At 49.8% G+C, this 16,027-nt stretch overlaps 2 protein-coding genes across 2 annotated transcripts; both read left to right on the top strand.

Annotated features, from left to right (window-relative positions):
• The first annotated feature begins 287 nt into the window (after positions 1-287).
• On the top strand, positions 288-4,119 carry BDV38DRAFT_252850 (protein phosphatase 2A regulatory subunit RTS1). Its single transcript, XM_032055183.1, has 10 exons — positions 288-584; positions 897-1,059; positions 1,172-1,388; positions 1,452-1,519; positions 1,620-2,219; positions 2,287-2,640; positions 2,703-2,873; positions 2,927-3,054; positions 3,110-3,425; positions 3,555-4,119. The coding sequence occupies exons 2-10, from the start codon at positions 1,036-1,038 to the stop codon at positions 3,561-3,563; spliced, it is 1,887 nt and encodes a 628-aa protein (XP_031911305.1). The 5' UTR covers positions 288-584; positions 897-1,035; the 3' UTR covers positions 3,564-4,119.
• Positions 4,120-5,156: 1,037 nt separating this feature from the next.
• Positions 5,157-15,833, top strand: BDV38DRAFT_252845 (histone acetyltransferase TRA1; the record flags this gene model as incomplete). The annotated part of the gene is made up of 1 exon (XM_032055182.1): positions 5,157-15,833. A coding segment is annotated over one exon (10,677 nt), but the record flags the coding sequence as incomplete, so codon positions are not given.
• Between the last annotated feature and the right edge of the window lie 194 nt (positions 15,834-16,027).

The raw sequence follows: 16,027 nt of genomic DNA, 5'->3' as shown, positions 1-16,027 counted from the left end.
CAAAGAAGGAAGAGATCCTGTGTTTTATTTACAAAATAGCCTCTAGAAGATCTAGGAGAATTTATATTGTATATACTAAGTTTTAACTATATCTACGCCAAGTTGACTGATACCTACTGGAGTGTGTTCCCCTTTACTGGAGTTTACGGTAGTTGGTTGTACTATGTATGGGACTAAGTCAGTCCCACGGCTTCCCTCCACCACCACGTCTGAGCGCACCTCGCCCTCAGCCACAGCACACACCCCCCCCGTCAGACCTTCAGTCCCTCTTCCTCATTAAACAATCTTCTATATCAACCGGCCCTTTTCCTTGGTCCTATTGCAATTGCACAGAATCTTTTTAAACCGCATTGTTTTGGCGATAATCGTGCTGTGCGTCTTAGTACCTACACGGGGACTCTTCTCCCACACCCCCGCTTCTCACCTAGCCGCTAAGCGACAGCCAACGGAAAGGCGATTCGATCGTCTACGGACCGACTAACTGCCTAAGTTGCTCCTATACCGCTCAGTTCGCGCCTAAGGAAACAGTGTGAGAGCGACTGAATATCTCCCCCTTCCACTCGTCCCAGTTTGATCCCACTGAGGTAAGTCATGCAGCAATAGTTTCCTGTTCCTTTTGCGCGTCTAGAACCACTCTTTTGTTTGTCCCCATCCCCTTCCGGTTCCCATCTATTATGTTCGTTGTCCTACCGTCTCCTTCCCCCCAAGTTGTTCCCTTTGCTGCCCCCCTCGGTCCTTCTACACGGTTTCTATTTGTCCACGCCAGTTGGTGTTGCGACGTCTATCCATTACTGCCATAATTGCTTCTGCAATCAGAGCAAGAAAAGGCCCTTATCGCAATCGATTGCTATGTTTAATTGCGTTGGGGTTGGAATCGCTCATGTGGTCATTTCCAGGCCGACATAAACAATCCGGGTCTCCTGAACCGCCTCCACGCTGCCCAACTACATCCCCTCCTGCTAGTGTGCGGCATCTTGCTGCACTGGCATCGAGATCGCCGACCGAGTACATGTGGCTGTTCGAATATCTGCGACAATGAAGGGTTTCAGACAGAGAGTGGTAAGTTGATACACTTCGTCGCTGGGCCTTTTGTCTTTTCCGCCCTGGCCTCACTCCCCGCCTCAACATTACGGCAGCCGTTGGTTCCCCTACTCCCAGCTAACCGTCCCAGCACGAGCAGTTGTCGAGGGCCAAAGATGCAAATAAATCTTCGAAGAAGAAAGATTCCTCCCACTCCGCGTCCCAGAACCAAGCCTCCCTCGGAGTCAACAACAGTCAGCAATCCTCATCTCCAAAGAACGGCACCCCAACGTCGTCGACAACTTCGGTGAATGATACAAGAGGGAAGTCTCCGGATAATGCTGCGCAGGCGGGGGTGTACCCCCCAGGTCAGTACTATGTTCCTCAGGGCGCAGGCGTCGTTGGTCAGCCAGTAAATAATGGTGGTCCAGCAACTCCAACGAAACAAGGGCAAGGGCAAGTGCCGGCCCCCAGCGTGGTCATCAGTCCGAGCGCACCGGTGAGCCCTTCTCTCTATTTCCGCCTACGTCTCTGGGTCAAGGCGACCTACTAGCCTCCCCGCGTTCGCTCATTGCGCTGACCCTTGGCCCGTGTTCTAGCATGTCCCTCCCCCTGGCGCCGCCGAAACGATGCCGGGCGACCTGGCCCCTCCCAGAAAGTCCCATGTCTTCGACCGCCTCCAGACAACGCCCAAAGATATGTCCGAAGGAATCCGGACCCCCAAACGTCAGCACTCGTCGCGGTTTGATATCTCCGATCAACGCCAAAGAGAGTTGGAGAAGTTGCCGGGATTCCATGAAGTGCCACCCAACCGGCGTCAGGAGCTGTTCATGCAGAAGATTGATCAATGCAACATCATCTTTGATTTTAACGACCCGACTGCCGACATGAAGTCTAAGGAGATTAAGAGGCTGGCGCTCCACGAACTCCTGGATTATGTCGCAAATAACCGCTCGGTGATCACGGAACCCATGTATCCCCGAGTCGTCGAGATGTTCGCTAAGAACCTCTTTCGACCCATCCCGCCGCCCGTGACACCTCAAGGGGAGGCATTTGACCCGGAAGAGGATGAACCTGTTTTGGAAGTGGCCTGGCCCCATATCCAGGTCGTTTATGAGTTCTTCTTACGGTTCATCGAGAGTCAGGATTTCAACACGAACATCGCCAAGGCTTATATCGACCATCACTTTGTATTACAGGTATGTCGCCTAAACGGTTAGCACTATGTAGTTGCAGATTGAGCCTTATGAGTTGACACTCGCACAGTTACTGGAGTTGTTTGATTCCGAAGACCCTCGGGAACGGGATTTCCTGAAAACTACCTTGCATCGCATTTATGGAAAATTTCTGAATCTGCGGTCTTATATTCGCCGGTCTATCAACAACGTGTTCTTCCAATTCACTTACGAGACGGAGCGATTCAACGGAATTGCGGAGCTGCTTGAAATTCTCGGATCTATCATCAACGGATTTGCACTCCCGCTGAAGGAGGAACATAAACTCTTCCTCACGAGAGTTTTGCTGCCTTTGCACAAGGCTAAAGGTCTCAGCATGTATCACCCACAGCTGGCGTATTGTATTGTACAGTTCCTCGAGAAGGACTCATCGTTGACGGAAGAGGTGAGACCTCCCCCTCATTCTCCTTCTAATTTCGGTTAGCCAGGCTCTGAACTTGCATTTAGGTTGTTCTCGGCTTACTACGCTATTGGCCAAAGGTCAACAGCACGAAGGAAGTAATGTATCTGAACGAAGTAGAGGACATCTTCGAGGTTATGGATCCAGCGGAATTTGCCAAGGTCCAGGTGCCCTTGTTCCAACAACTGGCGAAATCGGTTGCAAGCCCCCATTTTCAGGTGTGTACCATCATCGCTTGCCTAATTTACAGTTCTAATACGTACCCGGGCAGGTGGCGGAACGTGCTCTCTACTTCTGGAACAACGAATACTTTTGCAACTTGGTCAGCGATAATGTGGAGACGATCTTACCGATCATGTTCCCGCCGCTGTATGAGAACTCGAAAGGGCACTGGAATCGGTAGGTTACTCACTGACTAGCCGTCCCTTATCGTTGGTTGCTGACTCGTAGACAGCACAATCCACAGCATGGTATATAACGCCATGAAGATGTTCATGGAAATCAATCCACAGCTTTTCGACGAATGCTCGCATGAGTACAACGAGCGGCAGAACAGTGCCGAGGAGCGTGAAAGATCCCGAAAGGAGAGATGGGAAAAGCTGGCGGCGCAGGCCAAAGACCGGCAGAACGGTGTTCCTCCACCACCGCCACCAGCGGACATTCCTGTTTATGTAGACGAGGTTGACACCATCACTGAAGATAGTCAAAATCGTCTCCAATCTTTGAAGCTGGACGACTCGGGCTCAGTGAAGGAACGACGGAGTTCAACGGTTAGTCTCCATGCATGAGTGTTCGTGGAGTCATGTTTTGACATGACCTTGTCTGCACCTCGATGAATCTTTCCTCCTTGCTTTTGTCGTCATCGTTTTGCTAAGATTTTGTCGTTTTTAATGTTACAGCAAGCGTGATTCTAACGTTGCAACGTCCGTTGCTCCAGAGACGGCGCCGCGACACCCTTGATGATACTCGGAGGCGACGGAGTGGTAGCGGCAGTGAGATCCGACCGCGCGACCGCAGACGGTCGATCGGGTCGAGTGCCGTACAAATCTTAACACGAAGCAACTCTACCAAGTGACGGGCGGTCGATTCGATGGCATTCTTTTATTTAGATTTCCCACAGTGATGGCATAGCGACTACGAGCTGCGATGAGTGTTTTGTTTTCACTTGGTTTGACATCTGATCAGAACCCTCTGTTTCGCGCCTTTCAACCTCCATCTCTTTTCCATCTTATTTTTCTTTTCTCTTTCATATCTCCTTTTGTGTACATGGCTTTCAATATTCTTTTCTCCGCGCGCAGGGCTATCTTTGTGCCCGTGATTCAAAGCGGACGTTTGAGTTGGACTATTAGAACTGTGTTCGGGTCTGGAAAACGGGTGCAAATGGCGTTTCCCTTAGTCGACGTTGATGTCGATGACCTCTTTTGATTTTAAAACATGAAGTATTTATGGCATAACAGACCAAACCCACCCACCACTATATGCACTTCACTTTCGGTAATGAACCACGTGCGCCCTAAGCGATACCCCTGTCTAACGTCTAGGGACACTAGCGTGATAGGGCAACTAGCCGACAAGCGGTCCTAGACGCGCGCTTATCGGCATGGAGAAATGATGTAGCGAAGTTGCCTGTTTGGGCCTAGTGTTCCGTTCGGGGTCTCTGCGATACCCGCGTTCTTGCTGCTTTCTGGTCCATCGGTTTGCAGGCGTGAATTTGCGCGCAGTTCTCTTGACCTTAGATACCCTCCACTTTCTTTCCCCGCTCCCCACGTCCTTCTCTCTCCTTACGCTCTTTAATTAATTTTTCTTCTTTCGGGTACTATCTGTTTAATTGCGAGGGAGATTAATGACTTGACGGTTGTATTCTTTGTCTTGTCCGATGCAGCGTCTTCCGTCGATGGGCCATTCGAGATAGCCTATTACCGTCGCTTTCACGCCTATGAACACAACGTACGAAGCGGACTGTGCTGGCGCTCGACTTCTAGCCGGCCCTGTGGCCTGGCATTAATACAATCAATCTAACCTGTTAAACACTCCCCTGGAGGGGTCTCGCCGACCATGGAGCGCAATATCGATATTTACGCCAGCAAGCTGGGCGACGAGAAGCTTGGTACGTCCGACATCTTGATAATCTCGGGGAATACGTTGGGATAGGAGCTTGGGTTTGCCTGAGGGCAGCTTTACGGAGCTTGTTGCCCTTACTGACTATCTTTCAGATATCAAAATCCGGGCCAACGTCGCCGTCGAACTACGAGATAATATCGAGCCGCTATGCTCTGGTGCAAGCTATCCCATCTTCCTTTCAAAGCTATGGCCGGTGTTCAAGGGTATACTGAAGGGTGAGCCGGTGTTCACAAACTTGTCGTTCGAGCAGGTGAGTCGCCTTGGAGATATCGTCGTGCTTTCTTGCGTTGCAGACGTACGTTGTGTGGTCGGAGCTTATATGCTGTGTAACCGATCAGAAACTACGCAATTGCGTTCTCGAGACTTTACACCGGTTACCAATGGCCTCTCCCGATGTCGAGCCCTACGCCGCGGATATGGTGGACTTCTTGATGGACCTCGTACGGATCGAGAATGAAGAGAATGCTGTCCTATGCATGAAGACTATTATGGATTTGGAACGGAATCAGGCGAAGGCAACGGCTGCCCGGGTACAACCGTTCCTCGAGCTTATCCAAGAAATGTTCCAGACAATGGAACAAGTTGTTCGCGACACTTTCGACACACCTAGCCAGGCCACGCCCTCCGGCATGCCTTCAACACCAGGTGCCACAGCTCAGAACTTTCAATCTCCTCGACCTAGTTCGCCCGCAACTTCAGTCTCAGACCTCGGTCCGTCTGATCAGCAAGGGAGCAACGTCTTGCTCAGGGGAATGCAGTCGTTTAAGGTTCTGGCAGAATGTCCGATCATCGTCGTCTCCATCTTCCAGACTCACCGGAATTCTGTAACGGCGAATGTGAAGCTCTTTGTGCCTCTGATAAAGAGCATCCTGCTTCTCCAAGCTAAACCACAGGAGAAAGCACACGCGGAGGCAGCTTCCCAGGGTATGATCTTCACCGGTGTATGCAAGGAGATCAAGAACAGATCGGCCTTTGGTGAATTCATAACGGCACAGGTGAAGACGATGAGCTTTTTGGCATATCTGCTGCGCATGTATGCCCATCAGCTACAAGATTTCCTTCCGACACTGCCTTCAGTGGTCGTCCGTCTTCTTCAAGATTGTCCCAGGGAGAAATCCAGTGCCAGGAAGGAGCTTCTTGTTGCAATTCGTCATATCATCAACTTTAACTACCGGAAGATTTTCCTGGAGAAGATTGATGAGCTTCTTGATGAAAGGACTCTAATCGGGGACGGCCTTACTGTATATGAGACGATGCGGCCACTTGCCTATAGCATGCTCGCAGACTTGATCCACCACGTACGGGACCATCTGACTCGTGATCAGATCCGGCGAACTGTTGAGGTGTACACTAAGAACCTCCATGATGATTTCCCAGGGACAAGCTTCCAAACAATGAGCGCCAAGTTGCTTCTGAATATGGCAGAAAAGATTTCCAAGCTTGATGATAAGCGAGAGGCTCGGTATTTCCTCATCATGATTCTCGATGCTATTGGCGACAAGTTTGCCTCTATGAACTACCAGTTTGACAATGCAGTGAAAGTGTCAAGAGCGTACAAAGAGAGCAAGAAAGACATTGAGCCTTCGTCAGAGAGATACCTTGCAGACAAGGACCACCCACCTGACTGGGATGAAATTGACATCTTCTCGGCGTCACCGATCAAGACCTCGAACCCTCGCGATCGTGGAGGGGATCCCGTTTCGGATAATATCTTCCTCTTCAAAAACTTAATCAACGGGTTGAAGAATATCTTCCATCAGCTGAAGAACTGCAACCCAGAGAATATCCAGATCGATCCGAACAGTGTCCCGATAAATTGGTCTGAAGTCTCTTACGGTTATAACGCAGAGGAAGTGCGGGTCATCAAGAAACTATTCCATGAGGGAGCTCGGGTTTTCAAGTATTACGGCGTAGACCAGCCACCACCAGAAGTAAACTACTCTTCCCCCTTTGATTTTCTGGCAAGTCAGTATACTGCACCAATGTCACGAGAAGAAAAGGAACTTCTGGAGAGTTTTGGAACCGTATTCCACTGCATCGACACGGCCACATTCCACGAAGTCTTTCATTCTGAGATACCCTACCTCCATGAGCTTATGTTTGAACATGGCGCTCTATTGCATCTGCCCCAATTCTTCTTAGCAAGCGAGGCTACGTCTCCAGCCTTTTCCGGAATGGTGCTCCAGTATCTCATGGATCGAATCGAGGAAGTGGGAACTTCCGACATGACCAAGGCTAAAATCTTGCTCAGGATGTTCAAGCTCTCTTTCATGGCAGTAACACTCTTTTCGGTTCAGAACGAGCAAGTGTTGCACCCTCATGTAACCAAGATTGTTACCAAATGTATAGAGCTTTCGGTGACTGCCGAAGAGCCGATGAACTACTTCCTTTTACTGCGGTCACTGTTCCGCAGTATAGGTGGTGGTCGATTCGAGCTCCTGTACAAGGAAATCTTGCCCTTGCTGGAAATGCTTCTCGAGACCTTCAACAACTTGCTGAGCGCGGCTCGGAAGCCCCAAGAGCGCGATCTCTACGTTGAACTCACCCTTACTGTCCCCGCTCGCCTTAGCCATCTCCTGCCACATCTGAGTTACCTCATGCGTCCTATCGTAGTAGCGCTGCGCGCAGACTCCGACCTTGTAGGACAGGGACTTCGAACCCTTGAGCTCTGTGTGGATAACCTCACCGCCGATTACCTGGATCCTATTATGGCTCCTATTATGGACGAGCTGATGACTGCGCTGTGGGACCACCTTCGGCCTCATCCGTATAACCACTTCCATGCGCATACAACCATGAGAATCCTGGGCAAGCTCGGTGGCCGCAACAGGAAGTTCCTTAACCATCCTCCGGAACTTACCTTTGAACAATTTACGGATGACGCTCCTAGCTTTGATATTAAGCTTATTGGGCCCAGTGAGAAGCGTCCTTTCCCTATCGGTATCGGTATTGATTTGGCAATTGCGAAGTTAATGGAGACACCGAAGACATCTGCCGCTAAGGCGTCTGATGGGTACTACAAACAGCAGGCATTCCGCATGATCTCGTCTCAGCTGAAACTCTTTATCGGACCTGAAAATCTTCCAGAGGATTTGGCATCGCTCCTTCGGCTGCACGCTAATGACCTCTTCGAGAACAAGACTACTGGCATGGCCGATATCTTGGACAAGTCGGAGCGGTCAAGTTCTATTCCTAAGAAGCTGTCACAGGAGGTCTCATTGAAGAAACTTCTAAAGGCTAGCGTTTTCGCTACCACCATTCCTGATTTGAACCCAACAGCGACTAATTTTGTAGCTGATGTTTGCAAACATTTCGCAGTCGTTGAAGTTGGACGGGCCCTTGCTCAAGTCAGACATAACAGGAAACCGTTCGATGTTGCCAGTGGCGAAGGATCGGTGTACCTTGACTCGCGAGTCCTAGCGGAGGCCATCGTTGAGAGCCTATCCTCTGACAATGCCCGTGTTCGTGAAGGTGCCCAGGTAGCGATGCAGGTAATGAAAGACGCAGCCGGCGTCATCTTTGGCACCCCGGAGCGCATATCAAAGCTGCCATTCTTCCAGCATCTTGGCCGTGTCTTCTGCCACAGCTGTCATAGTGAGGAGTGGTTTACCAAATCGGGAGGCAGTCTCGGTATTCACCTTTTTGCGACGGACTTGGATCTGGGCGATTCTTGGCTCTTCGACAAACAAGCTGAATTTGTGCGGGCGTTGATGTATGTCATCAAGGACACGCCGGCCGACCTGCCCGCTAGTACAAGAATAAGAGCGCAAGATACCCTTGACTTGATTCTTCGAAGGTGTTGCAAGAATGTTTCCAAGGATGACCTGAAGAATGAAAAGAGCCGTCTCTATTCTTTGTGCGGATTTTTTGTCTATGAGCTTTCACATATGAACAAATACGTTCGGGAAGCTTCTCGTCGCAGTTTCTCAACCATTGCTGAGGTGCTAGGGTGCCAAGTCCATGAGCTCATCTTCCCCGTGAAGGATCGTCTGTTGCAGTCTATCTTCAACAAACCGTTGCGAGCACTGCCTTTCCCTACTCAGATAGGTTTTATTGATGCTATCACTTTCTGCTTAAGCCTGCACAATAACATCGTGACGTTTAACGATCCATTAAACCGACTTATGCTGGAGTCCCTCGCTTTGGCAGATGCTGATGACGAGTCTTTGGCGTCCAAGCCAAATGAGTTCAAGAATGCTGAGATGATTGTAAATCTGCGCGTGGCCTGTCTCCGTCTTTTATCGATGGCAATGAGCTTCCCGGAGTTCGCCAATACGCCCCAGAACACCAGCCGTGCTCGCATCATTTCAGTCTTCTTTAAGTCTCTCTACTCCCGGTCTCCTGACGTTATCGAGGCAGCAAACGCAGGTCTGCGCGACGTCCTTACGCAGACAAACAAGCTTCCCAAAGATCTGCTGCAGAATGGTCTTCGTCCCATTCTCATGAACCTTCAAGATCCCAAACGCTTGAGCGTCGCTGGTCTTGACGGGCTTGCCCGGTTGTTGACCTTGCTGACCAACTACTTCAAAGTTGAGATCGGTGCTCGTCTCTTGGATCATATGAAGGTTATTGCCGACGATGCAATTCTGCAAAAGGTATCCTTCAGTCTTGTTGAGCAAAGTCCACCCATGAAAGTTGTGGCTGCAATCTTTAATATCTTCCATCTCCTCCCGCCAGCTGCAACGTCCTTTATGGAACATCTTGTGAACAAGGTATTGGATCTCGAAGAAAAGCTCCGTCGGACTTCCAACAGTCCCTTCCGCAAGCCTCTTGTCAAGTACCTCAATCGCTATCCGAAAGAGAGCTTGGCTTTCTTCCAGGCGCGCTTCAAGGAGGAGCGGTTTGGGCGATTCTTTGGCCAGGTTCTTGCTGATCCAGAAAGTGAGGCATTACGTTCAGCAGTCGTTGCAGACACTGAGGGTTTCACATCTGCTTTCTTCGGGCAGGAACCGGCGGATGGCAAGAACACTGCTGCGATAAATGGTATTTACGTTACCCATTCCATATGCTCATATCAATCGACAAAACGTTGGCTTGTATCTCATGCGGATTTGAGGGCTAAGCTGCTGAGCTCCGGACGCGAACTTGAGAAGAAATTACGCAACGACAAGTTACCAGCAAATGAGAGACTGAGGGTCGAGCAGGCCGAGGACCAACTGATGGACATCTTCACGATCTATCTATCTGAGTCAACACAAGATTTAGATTTTCTTTTCGAAGTTATCGATGGTCTGTCTGCGGATGAATTAAAACGCACCTTGGCTTTCCCTAAGTTCATATATCGCCATATCATCACTAATGAGTCGATTGACTACCGTCGCTCTGTTATTATGCGCTGTCTCGATCTTTACGGCCAACGAACGTGCTCTCAGAAGATGAAGACTTATGCGTTCCGTAACTTAGTCAACCCCATATTTGCGATGGATGTTCAGACAACGTGGGAACATTCCCCCAATAGCCCCAAGCTCATGGATAAGAGCATGACTGAATTTATCCAAAGTCGCCTGTGGAAGCCTCAGCTGGCGGATTTGAGTGAAGAGTCCAGCCAGTCAGGTGTTGACCATTCTCGCATGGAGCTTCTTCAGCTATCAGCATTGCTGATAAAGTACCATCATCAGACTGTGCAAGATTCTCGCAAGGATATTATCAAGTTCGCTTGGAACTATATCCGGCTTGAGGACATCATTAACAAATATGGGGCCTACGTCCTAATCAGCTACTTCATAGCCCACTATGAGACACCCTTCAAGATCGTGGTCCAGGTTTATGTTGCACTTTTGAGAGCACACCAGAATGAGGGCAAGGCCCTTGTTACCCAAGCCCTTGATGTTCTGGCCCCCGTCTTACCTACTCGGATCATGACAGCCAGTAGCAGCGCTCAAGCACCAGATGCGCGCTATCCACTCTGGGCCAAATGGCCACGGCGCATCCTGGCTGAAGAAACCGCAAACCTGCAACAAGTTATGAGCATCTTCCACTTCCTTGTGCGACAGCCGGATCTATTCTATGAGTCGCGAGAGCATTTCGTCCCTCTCATCGTGCCCTCTTTAATCAAAATAGCTTCTCCTCCAAACTCATCTAATGAGAGCAAAAAGCTAGCACTCAACCTCATCAACCTTATTTGGCACTGGGAAGAGAAGCGTGTCAAGAACCATACTGCTATGCCGAACGGCACAATCGAGTCTCCCAATGCAAAGAAACGTAAGGTTGAGGAGGCTCAGGGCACATCGTCGTCCCCATCTCTTGCTCCTCCAAATGCTCGTGAACGCTCTGAATATATGGTCCCTCCTGATCTCCGTGCTGCATTGACAAAATACCTCATTACCTTCATTACCACTATTCCTGAGCGATTTCCTGTTCCGGCTTCTCATATTCGCGACCTTCCTTCTACAAAAACACAGCAGCCTGTGCTAACAGGAGACATGGTCAAGAAGGCTGTTCACTTGCTGAGAAACCTTCTGTCTCCAGAGTACTGGGTCGACCTAGATATCGAACTTTATCAGAAGGTCACAGACCCAATTCTTGCAGGGGAGAAAGCTGACAAACCAGACGAAAAGCATATCACGAGTATGGTCAATACTTTGCAAGTTTTGCGAGTCCTTCTGGCAGCTAAGCCAGATCACTGGATCACAGGTCATTTGCCATTGATCCAGAAACTCTTCGAGAAGCCTCTGCGTTCTGATAACCCAGAGATCCAAGACTGTCTCCATGGCGTAGAGGATGAAGTGGACATCTCCCCCAAGCTACTGCCTCCTGTCAGACGCGTTCTCGACGCTCTGCCCGATGACCAGCCGGAAGAAGAGGATGCCATGGATGTCGAGAACTCACCTTCTGAGTTTGTTACATACTTGTCGGCTATTGCAACAGAAACACTTTCGGCAAACAACTATGTCTCTAGCCTAAACATCCTTTGGACCTTGTCCAAGAACAAGCCCGCTGAGATGGATACCCACATCCCCCAGGTCATGAAGGTCTTCTCTCAAAAACTGGCGAAAGAACATGTCGCAGCTTCTGTAAACAATCAAAACCAGGTCATTCCAGCCACTAAACCCGGGGAAGGAGTCCCGGACCAGCAAGAGTTTGAAATTGGAGTGGACTTGATCTTCAAGACCATCGAGCTGATATCCGTGCGCATGTCTCATTTAGGGGAGCAAAGGCGCCCTTTCTTGAGCGTTCTGGCCCAGCTTGTGGAGCGATCGCAAAATATAAAACTCTGCAGCAAGGTGCTTGGTATGGTTGAGACCTGGATCTTCCACTCTAATGAATCCTGGCCTACTCTGAAGGAAAAGACCGCGGTTTTGCACAAGATGCTGCTTTTCGAGTCGCGACAGGACCAAACCATGCTCAAGAAATTCCTTGACCTTGTCATCAGGATCTACGAGGATTCTAAGATCACGCGGACTGAATTAACTGTTCGTTTAGAGCATGCATTCCTGATTGGTACTAGAGCACAAGATGTTGAAATGCGCAACCGCTTCATGACCATCTTTGATCGAAGCTTGACTCGTTTGGCTAGTTCTCGACTCAGCTATGTGCTGACCTGCCAGAACTGGGATACCCTCGCGGATTCCTTCTGGCTTGCACAGGCATCCCATTTGGTTCTGGGCTGTGTGGATATGAATGCTCCCGCAAAGCTGCATTCTGATGACTATACTCTCTACCCTCTATCGTTCCTATTTGGAAACGCAGACAAGGATTCAAGAAAAGCCGATGTCATGGTCGACGTTCAGTTAGAGGCGTTTGTCTCTGATCGGAAGCGATTCGTGGCGGATATCGGTGACGTTAGAGCCCGGGATTTGATTGAACCACTCTGCCAGCTGCAACACACTGATCCCGATGTTGCCTACACTCTCTGGACTAATCTCTTCACTATCTTCTGGTCCACCTTGTCTAGGGAAGATCGCATTGATTTGGAAAAGGGTATGATTACTCTTATTACACGCGAGTACCACCAGAGGCAGTTGGATAAGAGACCAAACGTCGTTCAAGCGCTGCTAGAGGGTGCGGTTCGGGCTAAGCCACGGTTCAAGATCCCCCCACATGTGATGAAGTACCTTAGCCGGACCTACGATGCTTGGTACACAGCTGCTGGATACTTGGAAGAAACGGCCATCAACCCCATAATCGACACACCGACTGTCCGTGAGAGCAACCTGGATGCCCTTGTTGAAGTCTATGCAGGCCTACAGGAAGATGATTTCTTCTACGGTACCTGGCGACGTCGTTGCAAATTTGTCGAGACCAACGCCGCTCTTTCCTATGAACAACAGGGAATGTGGGATAAGGCCCAGCAGTTGTACGAGAATGCCCAGATCAAGGCTCGCTCTGGAGCAATGCCGTTCTCTCAAGGTGAATACTACCTCTGGGAGGACCATTGGTTGATTTGCGCGCAGAAGCTGCAGCAATGGGAGATTCTCAGCGACTTTGCCAAACATGAGAACTTGAACGATCTTCTTCTTGAAGCTGCCTGGCGCAACATTGAGAACTGGCAGAGCGAGGGTAATAGAGAACAGCTTGAATCTCTTATAAAGTCCGTTTCTGATGCACCGACGCCAAGACGTACCTTTTTCCAGGCATTTATGGCACTCCTTCAATATCACATCAAGAAGGAGAACATTCAGGAGTTCAATGGTGTTTGTGACGAGTCCATTCAGTTGTCCATTCGCAAGTGGCTTCAGTTGCCGAAGAGGATTACAAATGCTCACATCCCTATTCTGCAGCACTTCCAGCTCTTGGTCGAGCTGCATGATGCAAGCCATATCTGCTCCAGTCTCTCACAAACCAATGAGCGAAACCTGGATACGAAATCAGCCGAGTTGAAACTCTTGCTGGGAACTTGGCGTGATCGCCTTCCTAACCTCTGGGACGACATCAACGCGTGGCAAGATTTGGTTACGTGGCGTCAGCATATCTTCCAATTGATCAATGCAACGTATCTTAGCTTGCTGCCACCACAGACCAACAATGTGGCGAGCAATTCCTATGCTTACCGTGGATACCATGAGACCGCGTGGATCATTAACCGCTTCGCCCATGTTGCACGAAAACATCAAATGCCTGAGGTGTGTATCAATCAACTTAGCCGAATCTATACGCTTCCGAACATCGAGATTCAGGAAGCTTTCTTGAAGCTGCGTGAACAAGCCAAATGTCACTACCAGAACCCCAAGGAGCTGAACAGTGGGCTGGATGTGATTAACAATACGAATCTTAATTACTTCGGTGCGCAGCAGAAGGCAGAGTTCTATACCTTGAAGGGTATGTTTCTGGCTAAACTGAGCCATGTCAGTGAAGCAAATGATGCGTTTGGTGTCGCCCTCTATTACGACTTGAGGCTTGCGAAGGCTTGGTCCGAGTGGGGACAGTACAGTGACCAGCGATTCAAGAAGTCTGATCCATCGGATTATGAGTTAGCCAGCAATGCTGTAAGCTGCTATCTAGAAGCTGCAGGACTTTACAAGAACTCCAAAGCTAGGAAGTTGCTCAGTCGTATCCTTTGGCTTCTTAGCTTGGACAACGAAGAGGGTCGTGTCGCGGCTGCCTTTGAAAACTTCAAGGGAGACACTCCTGTCTGGTATTGGATTACCTTCATACCACAGCTTCTCACCAGTCTCTCGCATCGGGAAGCTCGCCTTTGCAAAGCTCTCCTGGTGAAAATCGCAAAACTGTACCCGCAGGCTCTCTTCTTCTTACTGCGTACGAATAGGGAAGATATGCTCAATATCAAGAAGCAGCATGATCAAAAGCAGGAGAAGCTGAATCGTGCCAGACAACAACAGGCTCAGGCTCAGGCCCAGGCCCAAGCCCAGGCTTCACCGCAGCCCAAGCCTTCTCCATCAGCTGTGGGAGGCTCACCTGCGCAGAATGCTCAGCCTCCGAATGCCAACACATCCACGCCCGTGCAAAGCCAAGCTAATCTGCCTAACCAACAGCAAGCCCAGAATCAGATTCAGCAGGGTATGGTTCAAGGCCAGAGCCCTCAAGTCAACGGCCAGGCTCAGCAGTCTCCTGCTCAGGGTCAGAACCAGGGTCAAGGTCAAGCTCAGAACCAAGCTCAAGGTGGTCAGCAGCAGAATCTTCAGGTGCCTGGGCAGAATGGAGTATCACAGCAAAACCAGAACACTGGTACAGAGCCTGAGAAGGAACCTCTCAAGAAGCCTTGGGAATACTCTGATGAGATCATGTCCGGTCTCAAAACGGCTTTCCCATTGCTTGCACTGTCTATGGAGACGATGGTCGACCAAATCCACAAGAACTTCAAATGTCCGCCCGACGAAGATGCCTATCGTCTCATTGTTGCACTTTTGAATGATGGACTAGCGTATGTTGGCCGCATGCCTGGCTCGTATGCACAGGACTTCAAGCTTCCTGCTCCTACGGAAGCAAACATCACGCGCTTCGCCGAGACCATCCTCCCGGCTCATATCCGCAAATCTTTCGAGGCCGATTTCGTTGTCAAGAAGCCTACGATGTATGAGTATATTCAGAAGTTGCGGCGTTGGCGTGACAAGTTCGAAGAGAAGCTTGATCGCCGACCTCAGTCCCAGTTCCTCGAGACCTACTCTCCGCATCTCAGCGAGTTCCGATTCCTCAAATTTGACGAGGTTGAAGTGCCTGGCCAGTATTTACTGCATAAAGACAAGAACCAGGACTTCGTTCGCATTGATCGATTCCTGCCTGATATTGATCTAGTCCGCGGCATTGGTGTATGTCACAGGCGCTTGAAGATCCGTGGCCATGATGGCAGTATACATCCTTTCGCCGTCCAGCATCCAGCAGCTCGGCACTGTAGACGCGAGGAGCGCATTCTACAGTTGTTCCGTATTTTCAATGGCCTCTTAGGCAAACGCAAGGAGAGCAGACGGCGCAATCTCTATTTCCATCTTCCACTCATGGTTCCGTTGGCACCTCATATACGTCTGGTCCGTGACGATCCCTCGTACATTTCTATGCAGGGCATCTATGAAGACTACTGCCGACGGGTTGGAATAAACAAGGATGATCCTGTACTATTCACGATGGAAAAGATGAGGTCGTTAGCAGAGACGAAGCAGAGTGTAAGTGAAAATACCGCACCGACGTCCTTGAACATGACTAATTTTTCTCAGCGGACGCCTGATCAACAGCAAGTACTTCGAACTGAGATCCTTACTGCGATCCAGGAGAAGTGGGTTCCCAGCAACATTGTGCTGGACTACTTCCAGAAGACGTACCCCAACTTCTCTGACTTCTGGCTCTTCCGCCGTCAATT

The sequence above is a fragment of the Aspergillus pseudotamarii genome (genome assembly GCF_009193445.1).
Source record: "Aspergillus pseudotamarii strain CBS 117625 unplaced genomic scaffold BDV38scaffold_45, whole genome shotgun sequence".
In the NCBI taxonomy this organism is placed as follows: Eukaryota; Fungi; Ascomycota; class Eurotiomycetes; order Eurotiales; family Aspergillaceae; genus Aspergillus; species Aspergillus pseudotamarii.
This window is presented reverse-complemented; position numbering and strand designations above follow the sequence as displayed.